This window comes from Clarias gariepinus, chromosome 6 (genome assembly GCF_024256425.1).
Source record: "Clarias gariepinus isolate MV-2021 ecotype Netherlands chromosome 6, CGAR_prim_01v2, whole genome shotgun sequence".
In the NCBI taxonomy this organism is placed as follows: Eukaryota; Metazoa; Chordata; class Actinopteri; order Siluriformes; family Clariidae; genus Clarias; species Clarias gariepinus.
In genome coordinates this window covers 16,853,668-16,869,731 of record NC_071105.1, presented here as the reverse complement: position 1 = coordinate 16,869,731, position 16,064 = coordinate 16,853,668, and the positions used below count along the sequence as shown (strand labels likewise).

General features: G+C 38.3%; 3 protein-coding genes across 7 annotated transcripts; 2 read left to right on the top strand and 1 right to left on the bottom strand.

Moving 5' to 3' along the window:
• Positions 1 to 2,392: 2,392 nt before the first annotated feature.
• Positions 2,393 to 8,424, bottom strand: si:ch211-157b11.8 (fibrinogen-like protein 1). Of its 2 annotated transcripts, XM_053498176.1 has the most exons (7): positions 8,325 to 8,424; positions 5,330 to 6,993; positions 4,271 to 4,457; positions 3,841 to 3,939; positions 3,644 to 3,756; positions 3,283 to 3,545; positions 2,393 to 3,081 (listed from the first exon to the last, which is right to left on the bottom strand). In XM_053498176.1, exons 2-7 carry the CDS (start codon positions 5,564 to 5,566, stop codon positions 2,751 to 2,753), a joined length of 1,230 nt encoding a protein of 409 aa, XP_053354151.1. In that variant the 5' UTR covers positions 5,567 to 6,993; positions 8,325 to 8,424; the 3' UTR covers positions 2,393 to 2,750. The 2 variants fall into 2 exon arrangements, with proteins under 2 accessions (XP_053354151.1, XP_053354152.1); XM_053498177.1 differs by lacking the exon at positions 8,325 to 8,424 and having other exon boundaries at positions 5,336 to 7,397.
• On the top strand, positions 7,903 to 12,924 carry LOC128526379 (ras-related protein rab7-like). 4 transcript variants are annotated; one of them, XM_053498180.1, is made up of 7 exons: positions 7,903 to 8,047; positions 8,985 to 9,025; positions 9,291 to 9,348; positions 9,560 to 9,653; positions 11,027 to 11,245; positions 11,594 to 11,722; positions 11,814 to 12,924. In XM_053498180.1, the coding sequence occupies exons 1-7, from the start codon at positions 8,034 to 8,036 to the stop codon at positions 11,907 to 11,909; spliced, it is 651 nt and encodes a 216-aa protein (XP_053354155.1). In that variant the 5' UTR covers positions 7,903 to 8,033; the 3' UTR covers positions 11,910 to 12,924. The 4 variants fall into 4 exon arrangements, with proteins under 4 accessions (XP_053354155.1, XP_053354153.1, XP_053354157.1 ...); XM_053498178.1 differs by having other exon boundaries at positions 7,931 to 8,047; positions 9,560 to 9,686; XM_053498182.1 differs by lacking the exon at positions 8,985 to 9,025 and having other exon boundaries at positions 7,974 to 8,047; positions 9,560 to 9,686.
• A 1,074-nt stretch (positions 12,925 to 13,998) lies between these two features.
• Positions 13,999 to 15,162, top strand: LOC128526380 (histone H1.10). Its single transcript, XM_053498183.1, has one exon. It carries the CDS (start codon positions 14,213 to 14,215, stop codon positions 14,849 to 14,851), a length of 639 nt encoding a protein of 212 aa, XP_053354158.1. The 5' UTR covers positions 13,999 to 14,212; the 3' UTR covers positions 14,852 to 15,162.
• Positions 15,163 to 16,064: the final 902 nt, after the last annotated feature.

The following is a 16,064-nucleotide window of genomic DNA, read 5'->3' as shown; positions in this document are numbered from 1 at the left end:
TCACATACTGTACAGAATATTCACTTTTTGCTGCCTGGATAAACCGGAATTTACATCATAGCTTTAATATAGCAACCTTTGAAATGAAGCATGTGCCCGTCTGCATACTTGTGCATGTAAGCCTTTTGTCTAAGTGTGTGTGCATGTGTATGTTAGTAAGTGGTTGTGAAATATCATATCTGGTTGGTAGTCAGCAGATCAGAGACCTTTAGTATTAATAGAAGCTCAGAGCTTGTTGAATAGACTCGCATCTTGTCGTGAATACGGCTAAAATGGGTGCATGCTACAGATACGCACTTCTTTCTCTCAATTGCACATATGCACATTCACTCATTTTATACATAATTTTATAATTAAATCTGATGATGCAAAGCTAAATTTAGGTCACTTTGATGAAGAGCTCAACTTAAAGCTACAATTTAATATTCTAATGCGAATACAGAAAAAACGTTAGCTCTCTGGCCACTGTGGCTGATAGTTGTGTTGTGATAGCTCTTACTCTGCAACCCACCACACTTTTCCACAGTTTACTGTCACCCTTGCCTTCAAATGGAAGATAAATCGTTATGGCAGGTTTTTTGTCAGAGTTATGATACATCAGGTATACTGAAACTCTCCCAGCATAGCTCTGGCATGGCAGACAGTCACCTGGACACAGATCAGAGGTTGCATGTGGATAGAAATTGCTTTGTTTATGTCCTATGTCTGCACCTTTATTAGATTCACAGCTTAATGGAGAGATAAAAAAAAAATCTGAGCTTGCGTGCTGGTTTGGAACACATAGAAACACAGATTATGTTATGTTATGTTATGTTATATTATATTAGACTATATTGTCACTGTGCAAAGTACATGTACGAAGCCACCAAAATGCAATTAGTCTTATCTTATCATTTTGATTTATACACATTCACATTTTATACAGACTTAAATAATTATTTTGCATGTGTAAAGCTGTTTTGCGACAATGTCAATTGTTATGTCAATTGTATACAAATAAAATGTAATTACATTTAATTAAATTAGTATCTAACCAAAAGTGCATAACTGGCCTATTTGCTATAAATAACAGATGGTGTAAAATTAGATTAATATGTACAGGGGTGTGAAAAATATGATATGTTATTACAAAGTACCACTGTTTGTACAAACAAAGATCTAGCATGATAAACAGGATACACATATGTACATATATGGATGTCTATATTGTAAAGTGTGTACAAAATAAATATGGGTGGAATACCGTAGTGGAATGATACCATAAATTAAGTATGGTGCAAAGATGCATAGTGCATATAGCAGTGCAATATAAAGTAAAGGAGACAGGATAGCTGTGCTTAAATTGCATGTACATTTAATAATTTGGCATCTAAATTTATTCAGCCCAAAGCCTCAATCATTAAACTACCACTGCCCAGTGGTGTGGTGTGTGTGTGTGTGTGTGTGTATATATATATATATTTATACACAGTATATAATTTCAATTTCAATATCCATTTATCTAGAAACCTCTGTAGCCCAACGGCAACTGTTGGGGGCCAATGTTGACCATTGTATTTATCTCCATTTTGTACGACTATAGATGAACCTCCAGGTAACACTCACACGCTTTCACACACTACTGGCAATTTTTATTATGTATAGTTATATTTATAGTTCATAAATACTGTACTGTTAAGTGCAATATCTCAACTGCTTTAATATAATATCTTAGTTGAATAGCATTATCTGATTATGTATAATATTTGTACTCTTTTATACTTATGTTTAACTGTTTAACTGTTACTCTTTTTACTTTATTTGTATGCACGTCAAGGAGTGTACCTTGTACAATGACAATAAAGAATCTATCTATCTATTTATCTATCTATCTATCTATCTATCTATCTATATTATTCATAGCTCTTGGTAGCTTTATCTTTATCTTGAGATCTTGGAATATATTGGTAGCTTAATGTTTTATTGGTAGCCCAGTAGTTGTGTGAGTTGTTTCTGAAATACTCAAACCATTTCTTCTGACAATAACAACTATGACATGGTTAAAGTTATTGAGATTAGATATTTCCGCATGTCTGCTAGAAGTTTGGCGTACTGTAAAGTTCTGTATATAGGCAGTTGCATATGTTACACCTTTATAGATTTTTTTTTTATGTGCCTTTACACCATTCATTCTCTATGATGTATTAAGTAACTAATCTTAGTAATTACAGGGGCTGTGTTCATTTAGAAATATACAACTATACTTTTTGTTGTATGTAAACATGACAAAGAGATTCTAGTCAAATTTCACTTAAAAATACACAAAAAAAATCTGAAAGTTTATTTTCACAAATGTATTTGCATACATTTAGATATTTAAAAAAGCCCTACCATATTAACTCTGTCATGCAAAAATAGCCTCTCCAGTAATGTTCTCTCTAAAGCTGCATGTCCAAAGCACACAAATGCTACAGTACTTAGCCCAGACTGCTTAAAGCTTTCTGAATTAACAATTAACATAATATGCAAACATAGAAGTCTCCTTGACCTGATGTTGGATGTTATTTATCCACATCTATTCTTTATTTCACTCACTTACAGACCCTGGAATGCCACAGAGACTTTCACCTTTAAAATCTTGTACACTACTGTTACATACGTATCACATTGTAACTTGTCCTGTGCACTATAGATTTAGTGAAGTATAAATACTGAAAGTAGCATAGCATCATTTGTGTATGTTGTATAAGTGTGTGAGGAAGATGATTATTTTAAGGCTGTCTGGGTCGTGTTTTCATCTCCACACTTTTAAACGAGTATCTCTCCCCACTTCGAGAGTCAGTGAGGATGTACCAGGTGCCCCAGTAGATGCCATCTGTGATGCCAGTGTAGCGGCCACGATAGTAACGTCCATTCAAATTGGCAGCCAAACAGGAATCGAACCACCAGCCTGCACCGTAGTACTGAGCACAGTTACCAGCTGCATAGCGATCAAAATCGTGATCAAATGTGCTGAAAGCTCTGCCATCGTGGTTGTAATGTTTACTATAGCTGAGGGCATTACCGGCATCTCCTTGGTAATTTTGTGCAGTCAGACGAAACCTGACAGATAAAAATAATAGATAATAACAAAATCATAAAGATTTTTTCTTAAAAGACCATTTTTGTGATTATGATTTTCATGTAAAGTGCATATTATTGTGTAAAATGTTTTTGCATAGTGTGTATGTATAAAATATTAAATTGCATCACTGTCTATTTTTCACAATCTATATGTATGTTTATGTGTGTGAGACTCTGCACCTCTGGTTCTCTCCAGCCACTTTAAAGTTGTTGTAGATGGCATGTCGGGTCTGTTGATGCCAGTCTTGGAGAGTGATACGGAGTGTGTGCTGACCACTCGCTGTGAGAGCATGTAGAACTGCGTTGCCTAACCAGTGTTCCATTTGAGGAGAACCAAAGCCATCCCGATACTCTCTCCATGTCCTGTTAAAGTCCACTTGTCCATCAAATCGACGCTGAAACACTGTCCAACCACCTCCGGCGGACTCCATATCACATACAGCCTGAAATTAGGGAAAACATTCCATACCAAAAAACATTACAAAATAATTTCATTTGGAAATTGCATATTAAAAATGCATGCAGTAGTGTGTTGATGCACCTCCAGTGCTGGTTTTTGAGGGTCTGGTTGGATGGTGTAAATTCCATTCTCTTTTATTCCAAACTTAAAAATCTCGTAGCAATTTGGGGGATAAAGTCCTGCAGAGGGAGAGGCTACACACAGACACAGAAAGACATTAACATCAACTTTTAAGACCAAAACAGATAGTTTAATGCTGAATTTGTGTATGTATATACCTGTTAATGCACTTGGTGTTGCTTGAGACCCAGATTGTGTAATGCTCTTCATCAAAAGCAGCAGGTCTTTTTCTCCATTTTTTCCCACTGCTGCACTCTCTGACACACACACACACAGACACACAGGCATGTTGGTCCAAGTCTATGTGATTTACAGCCCACTCTTAGGTGGTTGCAACAAGGTCATATAAAGATTGCATATAGGTTGCTCACTGGTTGTTTAGAGGTTGTTTAAATGTTAGTTCATGTGGAAGAGTCACATACCTAAAAGCACACCAACTATTAGCTTATGTTTACTATGTGTGTGTGTGTGTGGTAGTAGTGTATATTAGAATTAATGGAGAGATCGAGAGTATTAAGAGAAAAGCCTTCAATTAAAAGACTCTCAAAGCAGTATATGTAAGCTGTTTGAAATTTGACAGCAGTGCACCTAGTCTGCGAGCCATGTCTCTGAGTCTCTGGCTGTGGCAGTGTAGGTTACACTCAGTAAGCACAGCTGTCATTAGGGCCAGAATGGCTGCCAGGGAGTCAGATCCATCTCTTCGATTTCCTGGGGCTGGTTCATGCTGTTTCATACACCGCTGTAGCTGCATCAGACGTTCTGATATGGAAGATGGCTAAACAACACACAAACACAACCAAATTATATTACTAGTTGGGTGTGGGATATTCCTCAGAACTAGCTATCCACAGCAAGGATGACTGGCTATGCTAAACTGTCTGTAGTGTTGAGTGAGCATGTGATTATGTGATAGACCTGTTTAAACTTGGTTCTGTTAATCCTGACCAGAATAAAGTGGTTACATAATAAATAAACTAATGAATTAATAGATGAGATGGATGGATGGACGGGACAATAAAAATAATCTAGCAATTGGTAGCAAGCTCTTGAGAGTTTACTAAGTTGTTGTTGGTCTTTCGGCTGCTCCCGGCAAGGGGTCGCCACAGCAGAATAACCAGTCCAGGTTTTACGCCGGATGCCCTTCCTGACACAACCCTCCCATTTTACCGGGGCACTGCAGTGGCCGGGGTTTTTGCCACTGGCTAGGAATCAAACCCGGGCCTTCCACCTGGCAGGCGAACCACCTACCACTGAGCCACCAGTGCCCATGAGAGTTTACTAAGTAAGAACACTTATATAAAATATAATTATAAAAAATTATAGAAATGTCCTAAACTAACATAAAAGATATAATTATAAACAACCATACACGTTGATAATACACAGTGATGAGAAACTTGTATTAATTTTTTTCTGATTAGTAATTTGATGCCATTTCACCGAGGAATTAAGATATTTATTACAACTGGCTTGTTTCTGGTTCTACAAAAACTAGAAACACTCAAACTATTATAAAATATATGCCAAATATAACTTACCATATGCATAATTATAGATTTTACTCAGAAAGCACTGGACATGCACTTAAACCACTACACAAACTCTCTCGCTCTCTCTCTCACACACACACACGCAAAGTTGACTTACAGGTACCTGTGTGTTTCTTTGGAGAGGCTCCTGTGGCTTTCTGGGTATTGTGTCCTTCCTGTATGTTAGGTGAGTTTTTGGGGGAGATGCTGGTACATTGCAGCCCCCCTCACACCTTCTGTTGGGTGGCCCAGCCACCAAATTATCCCTCTGACACTGTACAGACAGACACATCACCCACACCCCCAGCAAAAGCCAGCGCAGAATGCACAAAACAACACTGCTAAGGGAACTCATGGGAAAGCAAGAGGTATACCAACAAATAACTGCACTCAGCTATTAGATGACTTCCACTACCTCTTACCAATCTTTCACCCAATGTTGTCTGACCTACAGTGCAGCCAAGGTTTTCAAGCAAATATAGAGTCCGGTATTTTTTTCTCTTCAAATCTGTACCTCAAATAACATTATGTCTTCTCTAAGCCTCTGTATTTCATATGTCACTCACTTCCATGCTCTCATCTTGCTGAAACGTCTGCTGGCTTTTTCTTCTTATTTGATCTCCTCTTCCAACCCTCTATCCCTCCCTCTGTTTGTTCTCTCTCTCTCTCTCTCTCTCTGTGTGTATGTGTGTCTGGGTGCTTGTAGGGGTCTTGGTTAAGATTCCTAGATATGCAGTTTCTTTGCTCTCTGATATGCACTGATGCTCCCTACCCCCAACCACCACCCACCCACACACAGACACACACACTGCCTGACTGATCACATGAATTATTTTCTAGCCTGCTTCCTAAATTTCAAACCACTCATAGTTTTAAATAAATACATCCATACTTCACCGTTAAACTTTTGTCCTGTTTGGTGATTTGTGTAGTGTTTGTTGAACTTGTTAAATCTCATAAAATCTGAAAGACTGGTGGAATTCCTCTTGGTACTCTTTTATGCTTGTATTACAAACCCACACATGCACACCTTTTCAATGGTGTGACCTCCTTTACACTTTGATCTCTGACCTTTCTGTCTAGAAGTGAAAAGTGCTAGACCTGTCCTTGAGTGGTTTAGAGAGGTGTGTTTACTCTTGTGTGTGGACATGTGTGTAAATGACATGAGCTTGTTTGGGTGAATGGGGAGATAGACTAGAAAGAAACATGGGCAGTAAATTGGTTGTAAGAGTTCAGGAAAATCACCACATTGTTTTAAAGGTTTATGATACTCCACAGTATTATGGCAGAGGTCTTTAAATAAAAAATTAAATCACACAAAATAACAACCATCTCTAGGAGTGCATTGACATCCTACTTGAGGGCAAGACGCTGTAGACGTTCCTTGACTCCGTGTTTCTCAGCTCAGTAGCGCCATCTTGTGTTATAGGTTAGACATTTTATTTATCAATATAGACAATCACTTGTGTAACTATAATTTTTTTGTGTCTTTGTTTTATTTCATGCTTTGTCATTACTCTGTCTTCACATGCTCGTTTTAAGGTTGTGTATAGGTGTTTATAAGAAGTGAGAAAAAAGAGAGGTCTGTATTTCTAAAACTACAAGCTTCTATTGTTCATTGAGCGTAGGCCAATATTTGCACCGGTCTGTATTCTCCTGTTGTGTGAGTTTGCTCAGTGGTGAGGTAATACCATAAACTTATACTTTATTATACATATATTTACAACTAGTGTTGTTTTTACGCTAAGCTGGGCTTCCTTCGTCTTCAGCCCAAACAGTCCCCTGAAATCAAAAAAGTAAATCACATAAAGATTTATGTTTTGTCTTAAAATTACTCCAGCATGTTAAAGTTCACTTACACCACTACACTACAGTGGGCCTGGAGCCTATCCCAGGAGACTTAGGGCACTAGGTGGGGTACACCCCAGATGGGGTGTCAATCCATTACAGGTCACACACATGTTTAGATGTTTGGGAACGGCAATTAGGCTAATCTGCATGTCTTTGGACTTCAGAAGAAAACTAGAATCCCTGGAGGAAACCCACCAAAAACGGGGAAAACATGCAAACTCCACGACACAAGCCAGGATTCATATGCTGAAATGCTGGTATTTCAGCAGTGAAAATATGATCTAACCCCAGTACAAAAAGTTAAGATTTTCTAATTAATATCTAGTGGTGCAGGTGCTTTTTTTGCATTGAGCAATTCGCTTATTTATATCTAATTTTCAAGCAGATTATTAAATCCTGCACATAACTATTTACAACATTTCTTTTACTCTATTTTATGTCACTTATGGTGCAGGTTTAACTTCAGGCAAAAACCTACGTACTGCCCTGAGTTTTATTCAATTCTGTCCAGCAATTTGTTGTGATTCTGTGACAAAATGGCTGAACAGAAATACATACAGACAGAACAGCTTTTAGACTGCTTTCTGGTTCTTCAAAGTGTGAAATGTGAATATATAATTAAAGGAACAAATTCTGATTAATGTACAGACAGGAGTGTTTTTAAGAATAACGATAAAACCTGTTCTACTTCCTTAGGCCTTGTTCACACGGGCGTTAAGTTTTTGGATAAACGAACGTGCTCTGAACGTCCTAGACGTTTATGTTGCGTTTTGTAGCGGCGCTTGATTGACTTCTACACCGGCGTTCGTTTGTCTCTGTCTAACGTCAGCCTGCAGCCCAAATTGTAGTTTGTGTGTTAACCTGTGGGGGCAGTGTGGGAACTGGATATAAAAGCGCGCCGCTACTGGGTTCATTCTCTGACTGCACAACGTCGGATTAAAGGAAGTCTTTTTTTTGTGGTTTATGAAGAAATGAAAATTTCCGAGTAAGTTTTTCAACAATTATTTTTTTTGCCCTTTTCCGCATTTCCCTATGTATAGCATGTACGATCATGGGATATATCCGGTCCTACGAAGCGTAAAATAATCGCGCAGAAAACGAACTAGAAGTGGTTTTCTTGCGTTCGTGGGGTTTAAAACGCCAAGAAAAAGCTGCATGCAACGTTTTTTTTTAATGCTGTATAAACGCACAGCCGGACAAACGCACGTCACCAAAGCCCGTGTGAACACTCTCATTGACTCCTATGTGTAGAAAACACTCACCGCTTTGATCCGCGCTCACCGGACGCTACAAACGCAAAAAAAACGCTCGATTTTAATGCCCGTGTGAACAAGGCCTTAAGCGCATTAAAAAGGCGGTAAGTATTCAAGTGACTTCCTCAAAAGATGCTTCTACGCATGGGCGTGCGAGCGTACCCTGCGCATGCGCAAGAGTCCATATTACATAGAACACATTATATAGGTCACACTACAGCGCCGACAGCCGAGAGGGCGGAGCATAGACGTGTGTAGGGCGGAGCCTGACCTGATTCAACCCTTCAAACCTGACAAAGTAGAACTGAAACGTAACAAAACTATTGTAGAGACAACGAGTCTACTTAATGGTGTTGAGGTTGTATTACTCCCTATCGTGGAGGATCTTTTCTGTTGTAGATTGTAGGAGTCAGGTCAAATCTGATCAGATCCAGCTCCGCCCCTTGGACGTTGGGTTTAGTAAGCCCCTTGATTGTCATGTGCGTTCACGTCACGAATGTTGTCACGGGGACTCTAGGGGAAGTGGGAGAAGAGAGGGAAGTATACAAAGATATAAATCTAAATAACATAAGACAGCCAAATTTAGCAGCTTTTTTTATTTGACGTGAGAGAAACAAGTGCTCAGTGTATTGCAACCAGACATCATCCAAGTACTTTATGTCACTTTAGAGCCTGGAAAGAGGAAGAGGAGGGAAGACCAGAAGAAACAGGTTTGGACACAGCAAATATCTCGAAGTTAACCTGTATTTTATTTGTTTTATGAAACTACTTCAGTCTCTACAAAAAGTCATAATTTGTAAGTCATGCAAAAATAGGTTTTGATCTGTATGTGTGTGAGAGAAGAAACAATATGGCATGTGCCATCTTTATGTTTAAACATAAGGGTTTGCTTACTCTGCCATAACCTTTAAAACATTCATCTCTTAAAAAAAAAAAGTGGTGTATCAATAAGTCAGTCCTTGATCTGTCCTCCAGGCAGTATGGCATCCAGGAAGAAAGTTCTTCTAAAAGTCATCATACTTGGGGATACAGGGTGAGTGTAAAATATCAAGAATCATATTATGTTGAGCTTTATCATTTTCCTGATTACTATTTTTAAGAGAACTATATAAAGTTGCATTTTCTTAACTTTGTATCTAATGCAAGATAATACACTCCCATATTACACTGAGTGTTAGAAATCCCAGTTCCTTTTTCAGTTCTGTCTTTCTCTCTCTCTCTCTCTCTCTCACACACACACACAGTGTTGGAAAAACATCTTTAATGAACCAGTATGTCAACAGAAAATTCAGTAACCAGTACAAAGCTACAATAGGAGCTGACTTTCTCACGAAGGAGGTGATGGTTGAGGACAGACTTGTAACTTTGCAGGTATTCTGTAAACACTTATTGGTTATGGACAATCAGTAGGTTGTGGTATGTGAGCCAGGGGTAGCTCAGTGGTTAAGGCATTGAACTATGGTTCGGAAGATCCCAGGTTCAAACCCCACAACCACCAAGTTGCCACTGTTGGGCCCTTGAGCAAGGCCCTTAACCCTCAACTGCTCAGATGTGTAATAAGATAAAAATGTAAGTCGCTCTGGATAAGGGCGTCTGCTAAATGCCTAAATGTAAATGTATGTTTTTAGATTTCCTCAGCTTCCTCAGGCTGAGAGATTTGTAAAAGATTTCAGTGACCCATAATCACTTTCATTATTTAGTTGAATAAGTGTTAGGAGATGAGCTTGTATTTATTATAATTTTGGCCAAAAAAAAAACAAAAAACAGTTTCATGATTCACTTCAAATGTCACTTCATTAAATTCTAGGTGTTGGATTTGCAAGCTAGGGAACTGATAACTTAATGTGGCCAAGAAATGCCTTGTATAGGAGGAAGAAGCCATTTGATGGATACTGCAATCCATGAATCACTGATGTTAACCCTTAGAAGACAAATGCTATGAACTAGTTTTAAATATGATGTAATTCAACATTTTGCTTTTAAATATAGCCAATCAGATTGCAGTGTCCTGATGCTTATGGCAATAATTAATTAGCCAAAACTATTAGACATGTGAACTATTTCCACATTGCCATAAAACCAGAAGCCAACTAGTCAAATATACACTATGTGGCCAAAAGACTGTGAACACTTGACTTACACTCCTGACCATCATATTTGAGCTTTCCCCAATCTTTTACCAGCACACTATTGTTTAGATTTTCATTGTGTGCTGTAGCATTAGGAACAGTTTGCCTACACTGCAAACAGTTATACACACTGCAAAATCCATAAATGCATGGTTTGCCAAATTTGGCATGGTGAAACTCCTGAACACCTTTAGGATTAACTGGAATCCTAATTTCATATCAGGCCTCCTGGCCTGACATCAGTACCTGACCTCACTAATAAAATTTTGTCTAAATGAGCAAATTACACAGGCACACTCACAGGTCTATTGCAAAACCTTTTCAGAAGAATGGAACTTATTATAACAACATGGGGGGCTAAATCTGGAGATGGATGTTCAACAAGCATATAAAGATGTGATGGTTAGTCGTCCACACACTTTTGGCCTTACAAGTGTATTAGCATGCCAGATAAAAATGAATTGCTACATTACTCCTTAAAAGCACAAAATTTAAAAAAGTCTTTTTTTAGTCAGATTATGGAAATATGTAGGAAGAATTCTACTAGAACAAAAATGTTTTTAATTTTTTTGTTTTTGTCAGATTTGGGACACAGCTGGACAGGAAAGGTTTCAGTCTCTGGGCGTGGCATTTTATCGGGGTGCTGACTGCTGTGTGCTGGTGTTTGATGTTACTGCTGCAAGCACATTTAAGACTCTGGACTCCTGGAAAGATGAGTTTTTGATTCAGGCTGGCCCTCGTGACCCTGACAACTTTCCATTCCTGGTTCTGGGCAACAAGATTGACTTGGAAAACAGGCAGGCAAGTAACACATAAGCCTAATTTTAGGGTTTGTGATATTTAATAGTTTTTGTGAGAATATGAGAATTTGTGGAAACCAAAAAGAGCTCTTATTTAAACAATAACCAATGTTTAAGGTTTTCAAAGCAATTCATCGTGCAAATTGCACAATTTGCCCTAATGTGAATTAAAGTCTGAAAGCAAAATGCAAAAGTCCTCTTTACCAAACAACACACAATACCTTCTCATATTAAAATAAATGTTTAAATAAAGAAAGAGCTGTGTCTGACCTGAATATTCTTGTCAGTACTTATTGTCGTTTGTGAGTAATTGTTATTCTAACATGTTTGTCCCATGCATGTTTTTCAGGTGACAACAAAGCGAGCACAGGCATGGTGTCAGAGTAAAAACAACATTCCATACTTTGAGACCAGTGCAAAGGAGGCCATCAATGTTGAACAGGCATTTCAAACCATTGCACAAAATGCTTTAAAACAGGTTGGTATTAATGCCATATTCCACTCCTCACTGATTATTTGTCCAGGAACATTTACCTATGCATGTTAAATTTCTCTTTCATTCACTCTAGGAAACCGGAAGTGGGGGTAATGATGTATTTCCAGATCCGATTGAGTTGGACAGGAACGACAGCTCCAACTCATTGGCACAAGGCTGCAGCTGCTAACACTTGTACATAGTGCTGGGCGATATGACGATATATATCGTGCGGACAATAGAAAAGTGTTTATCTTCCTATTTCTCTTCTATCGTTTCTAACCTAATTTTATCAATTATTAAAGAAAATATTGCATTAAATAGGCTATGACAAATGTATGATAAAGTCTTGTCGCTATGCAATGCATACTCTACTCTTTATATAAGTGATAATCAAGAATAAAAATGAACTTTTTCGCAAAGAAACTCCGTCTTGTGGTTTTGCGGCATGACGCTTTACTTTGTTGGGACATGCTTTACGCTAGTTAACTCGTGAGTGCTTAAAGATGCAGACGCAAGAGGTTGAAGATGAACGGCCGGAGTCGCAACAAACTGAAACTGCTATGCTGGAAGCAGCCCAAGAAGTGATTTGGTTGCATTTTGGCTTCAAGAGCACTGACACAGAGCAGAAGACAGTCATGTGCAAATTCTGCCAAAAGACTGTTTCCGACCGAAATACAAAAGACCGGCCCGACGTGAAACTTGAAATGGTTGTGCACTTCAATTTTTTTTAAGTTTATTTTGATATTACTATTTAAATAACTATGATGTGGATAAAAAAAGAATGTGAAGGCTACTGTAGCTCTACCTCCACCACATCTGTCATGTGATACATTTTATATTGCTAAACTAAAATGTATTTTTCTCATTTGTGACAGTTCAGTTAAATGTCACTTTAAAATAAAGTTGCAAAAAAAAGGATTCAATGATATTTTTGTCAAACTGAAAACGTACTTTATTGTGGGTGGTATATCGTTATCGTGATATAAAATAATCCATATCGTGATATATGATTTTTCCATATGGCCTACCAGACACTAACAAGCTCTGTTAAACAAATACAGATTTGCACAGTTTTGCTTTCTTTTTTTAGACTTTCATTTCAACACACAGCCACACACAGTATGTCTGGATATACTATATAGGTCAACATAATTGAATGTTTAAATATAATGAATGTTTGGAAATAAATGCAAACAAATCATCATTTTTGAGAAACCTTTCTAAATTTCCTCAATCGCAATATTGATGTTAACTTTACTCATGTCCCATTTTCCTTAGAACACAATGACACCAAGTTTGCACATTGTTTTTTATAATTCATTCCCATGGGAAAATGAATTAACAATCATCACGATGGCAGATGGCTCTTGTACCCTTTAACTAATTTTAAAATGAAAAATCATATACAAATATAAATCATTAAAAATGAAATGTGCTCATGGGTCCTGGAAAATTACCAGCAATTTCAGACATTTTAAACTTGATTTTGGCCCTAAATGTGCTTAATAGTATTCTGTATGTTGGTATGTGACTTGCTCCAAACCTTTAGGGCTGATGGTCTGAATTTCTTAGTGTGTGGAGTTGTAAATGTTCTTCCTATGCTTGGTGGGTTTTCTCTGGGTACTTAGGTTCCCTCTCACAGTCCAAAAACATGCACAGTAGGTGCATTCCTCCAGATTTATCCTGCCTTGTGCCACAAGTTTCCTAGGATAGGTTCACCCCGACCCATTATCCCAGAAAGGATCATGAATGGATGGAGGGATGCATGCATTGTATTTTTTTTTTTACTGTTTGTACCATTTGGGATGCAACCTCCAATCACTTAAACCTTCATCATGCTTTTAAAAATATCTAAAAATGCTAAATCGTAAAATGTGAAACTGATTAGAATCCCCTATAGGCCTCTGGTAGAACTGCCCATTATTTCGAAACCTCGGTACAGAAAGCTGAAACAAAGTCTGCAGGAACTTAGTCACGTGACGGAGTTTTATGTGCTTGTTTAGTGAAATTAAACCTCATATATTTTCGGCATCTTTGATGAACTGGTTCATCCTAAGCTCGATAACAACAATTTACACATTCAAGGTTCGTCGTGTTTCCTTAAACCCGTGCCTCTGTTTATAGTTTCATAATAATTCGTGCTTTAATTCACCTCCCCTGTTCGCTTTTGCATGCCGCGCGCAGGGTGAGATCTTCTGTTTTTCTTTATTTCTTCGCGTGTCGCAGCTCCTCCAGCTTTCCTGCACAGCACTGAGCACGGCGCTGACTGCACTTCCAATGCACAACGATTGGGAAGCGAATCGGGCAAGAATGGGTGAGATAACTGATCTCAAACTGACAGCAAAAAACACAACTCGAGGCATGCACCTGCTGGCAGTGTTGTTGGTCTCAATCACGTCCGCGCGTCGTTAATACATACTGATCATCTTCACTGACAGCAAAGATTCCGCCGTTAGTTTGCGCAGCATTTCAAAGACTAGACGCTTAAGCATGTCTGCCCAGGTCGAGGAAATCGCACCAGATGATGCTGCAGCAGAGCCTGCAAAACCGACGGGGACCAAAAAGAAAGCAAAAAGTAAACCAAAGCCTGCATCTGCAGAAAAGAAGGAGAAAATAAAGAAGAAGAAGAAGGGTAAAGGGCCCGGAAAGTACAGCCAGCTGGTGATCGATGCGATCAAAACCTTGGATGAGAAAAACGGCTCGTCTCTTTTTAAGATCTATAACGAGGCGAAGAAAGTAAGCTGGTTCGACCAGAAGAACGGCCGCGTGTACCTGCGCTACTCCATCCGCGCGCTGCTGCAGAACGACACGCTGGTGCAGGTCAAGGGGCTCGGCGCGAACGGCTCGTTCAAACTCAACACGAAGAAGTTCTCCTCCAGCACCAAGAAGAGCTCGGCGAAGCCAAAAAAGCCCGCAAAGCCTGCGAAACCGGCCAAAAAGCCAGCCAAAAAAGCAGGAGAGAAGGGGAAGAAGAAAAGCGTCAGCGGCTTGAGGAAGAAAGCGCTTCCACCCAGCAAGAGCCGCTCCAAGCCGGAGACAGAGGAGGAGACAAGCGCAGCCGCCCCCGCCAAGAAGCCGAGCAAGCCCAAGAAAGCCAAGCAGGCAAAAAAGACTGTTAAGAAGGCTTGAACGTAGCTAGCATGCAATCTTCAATCTATGTTTAAATTGCTTCACTTACTTATTAAAGCATTACGCTCCCTGTAAATATGCCCTACAACCGCAGAGTTAATTAAGAAAAATATCCACAGTATTTACCCAAGTCTGCAAGTCATTGTGGTTCTCAGTGTTTTACAGATTTAACCAAATGTAAATATATATATATAAAAAAACAAAACTTTTGTAACGTCTGGCCCCCCCCCCCCTTTATTTTCTTTTTTTGTTTGTTTTTATACTGCTTGTTAAAATTAACTGGTGTCCTCAAAAAATAAAATATTTTTTTACTCTAAAAAGTGTAATGAGTGTAATTGTTAGTATTTGTATAAAATACAGTATACTTTATGCTTATAATGTATAAAAGGCTATGTTAGGCAACAAAAACACGGTATTATATACATTAACAGTATAATCTTATATGAGATTTGTACACTGATAAAGTAATTATCAGTATTATAATTTGCACTGTGATGCAGATAATGGTGCTGTGGATGTACAGAGTGATTGAGTTCTTAAAATGTACACAAGAGCCCAAACATGTAGATAAATTAAATACACTGATGCAGAAATAATACATTTACATAGGCTGAGAGATTTGTGAAAGAGCTCAGTGATCCATAATCACTTTCATTATTTAGGTTTGTAAGTGTTAGAAGATGAGCTTTTTATTATAATTTTGGCCAGCTGGCAAAAAAAAAACAAGTCTTACTGCATTAAATTCTAGGAGTTGGATCTGCAAGCTAGGGAAATGATAACTTAATGTGGCCAAGAAATGCCTTGTATAGAAGGAAGAAGCCATTTGATAGATACTGCAATCCATGAATCACTGATGTTGAACGTTTGAAGACAAATGTAATGAACTAGTTTTAAATATAATGTAATTTAATATTTTGCTTTCAAATTTAGCCAATCAGATTGCAGTGTCCTAAAGCTTATGGCAATAATGAATTAGCCAAAATTATTAGACATGTGAATTATTTCCACATTGCCATATAACCAGAAGCCAACTAGTCAAATATACACTATGTGGCCAAAATACTGTGACTATCATATTTGAGCTTTCCCAGATCTGTTACCAGCACACTATTGTTTAGAATTTCATTGTGTGCTGTAACATTAGGAACAGTTTGCCTACACTGCAAACAGTTATACACACTGCAAAATCCATAAATGCATGGTTTGCCAAATT

Coding starts and splice junctions, on each gene's coding strand:
- si:ch211-157b11.8 (XM_053498176.1), bottom strand. CDS start 5,566: ATGAGTTCCCTTAGCAGTGTTGTTTTGTGCATTCTGCGCTGGCTTTTG. Junction 4,458..5,329: donor AAAGAAACACACAGGTACCT/GTAAGTCAACTT, acceptor TGTGTTGTTTAG/CCATCTTCCATATCAGAACG. Junction 3,757..3,840: donor AACACCAAGTGCATTAACAG/GTATATACATAC, acceptor GTCTGTGTGTAG/CCTCTCCCTCTGCAGGACTT.
- LOC128526379 (XM_053498178.1), top strand. Junction 9,026..9,290: donor GGGAAGACCAGAAGAAACAG/GTTTGGACACAG, acceptor TCTGTCCTCCAG/GCAGTATGGCATCCAGGAAG. Junction 11,246..11,593: donor TTGACTTGGAAAACAGGCAG/GCAAGTAACACA, acceptor CATGTTTTTCAG/GTGACAACAAAGCGAGCACA.
- LOC128526380 (XM_053498183.1), top strand. CDS start 14,213: ATGTCTGCCCAGGTCGAGGAAATCGCACCAGATGATGCTGCAGCAGAG.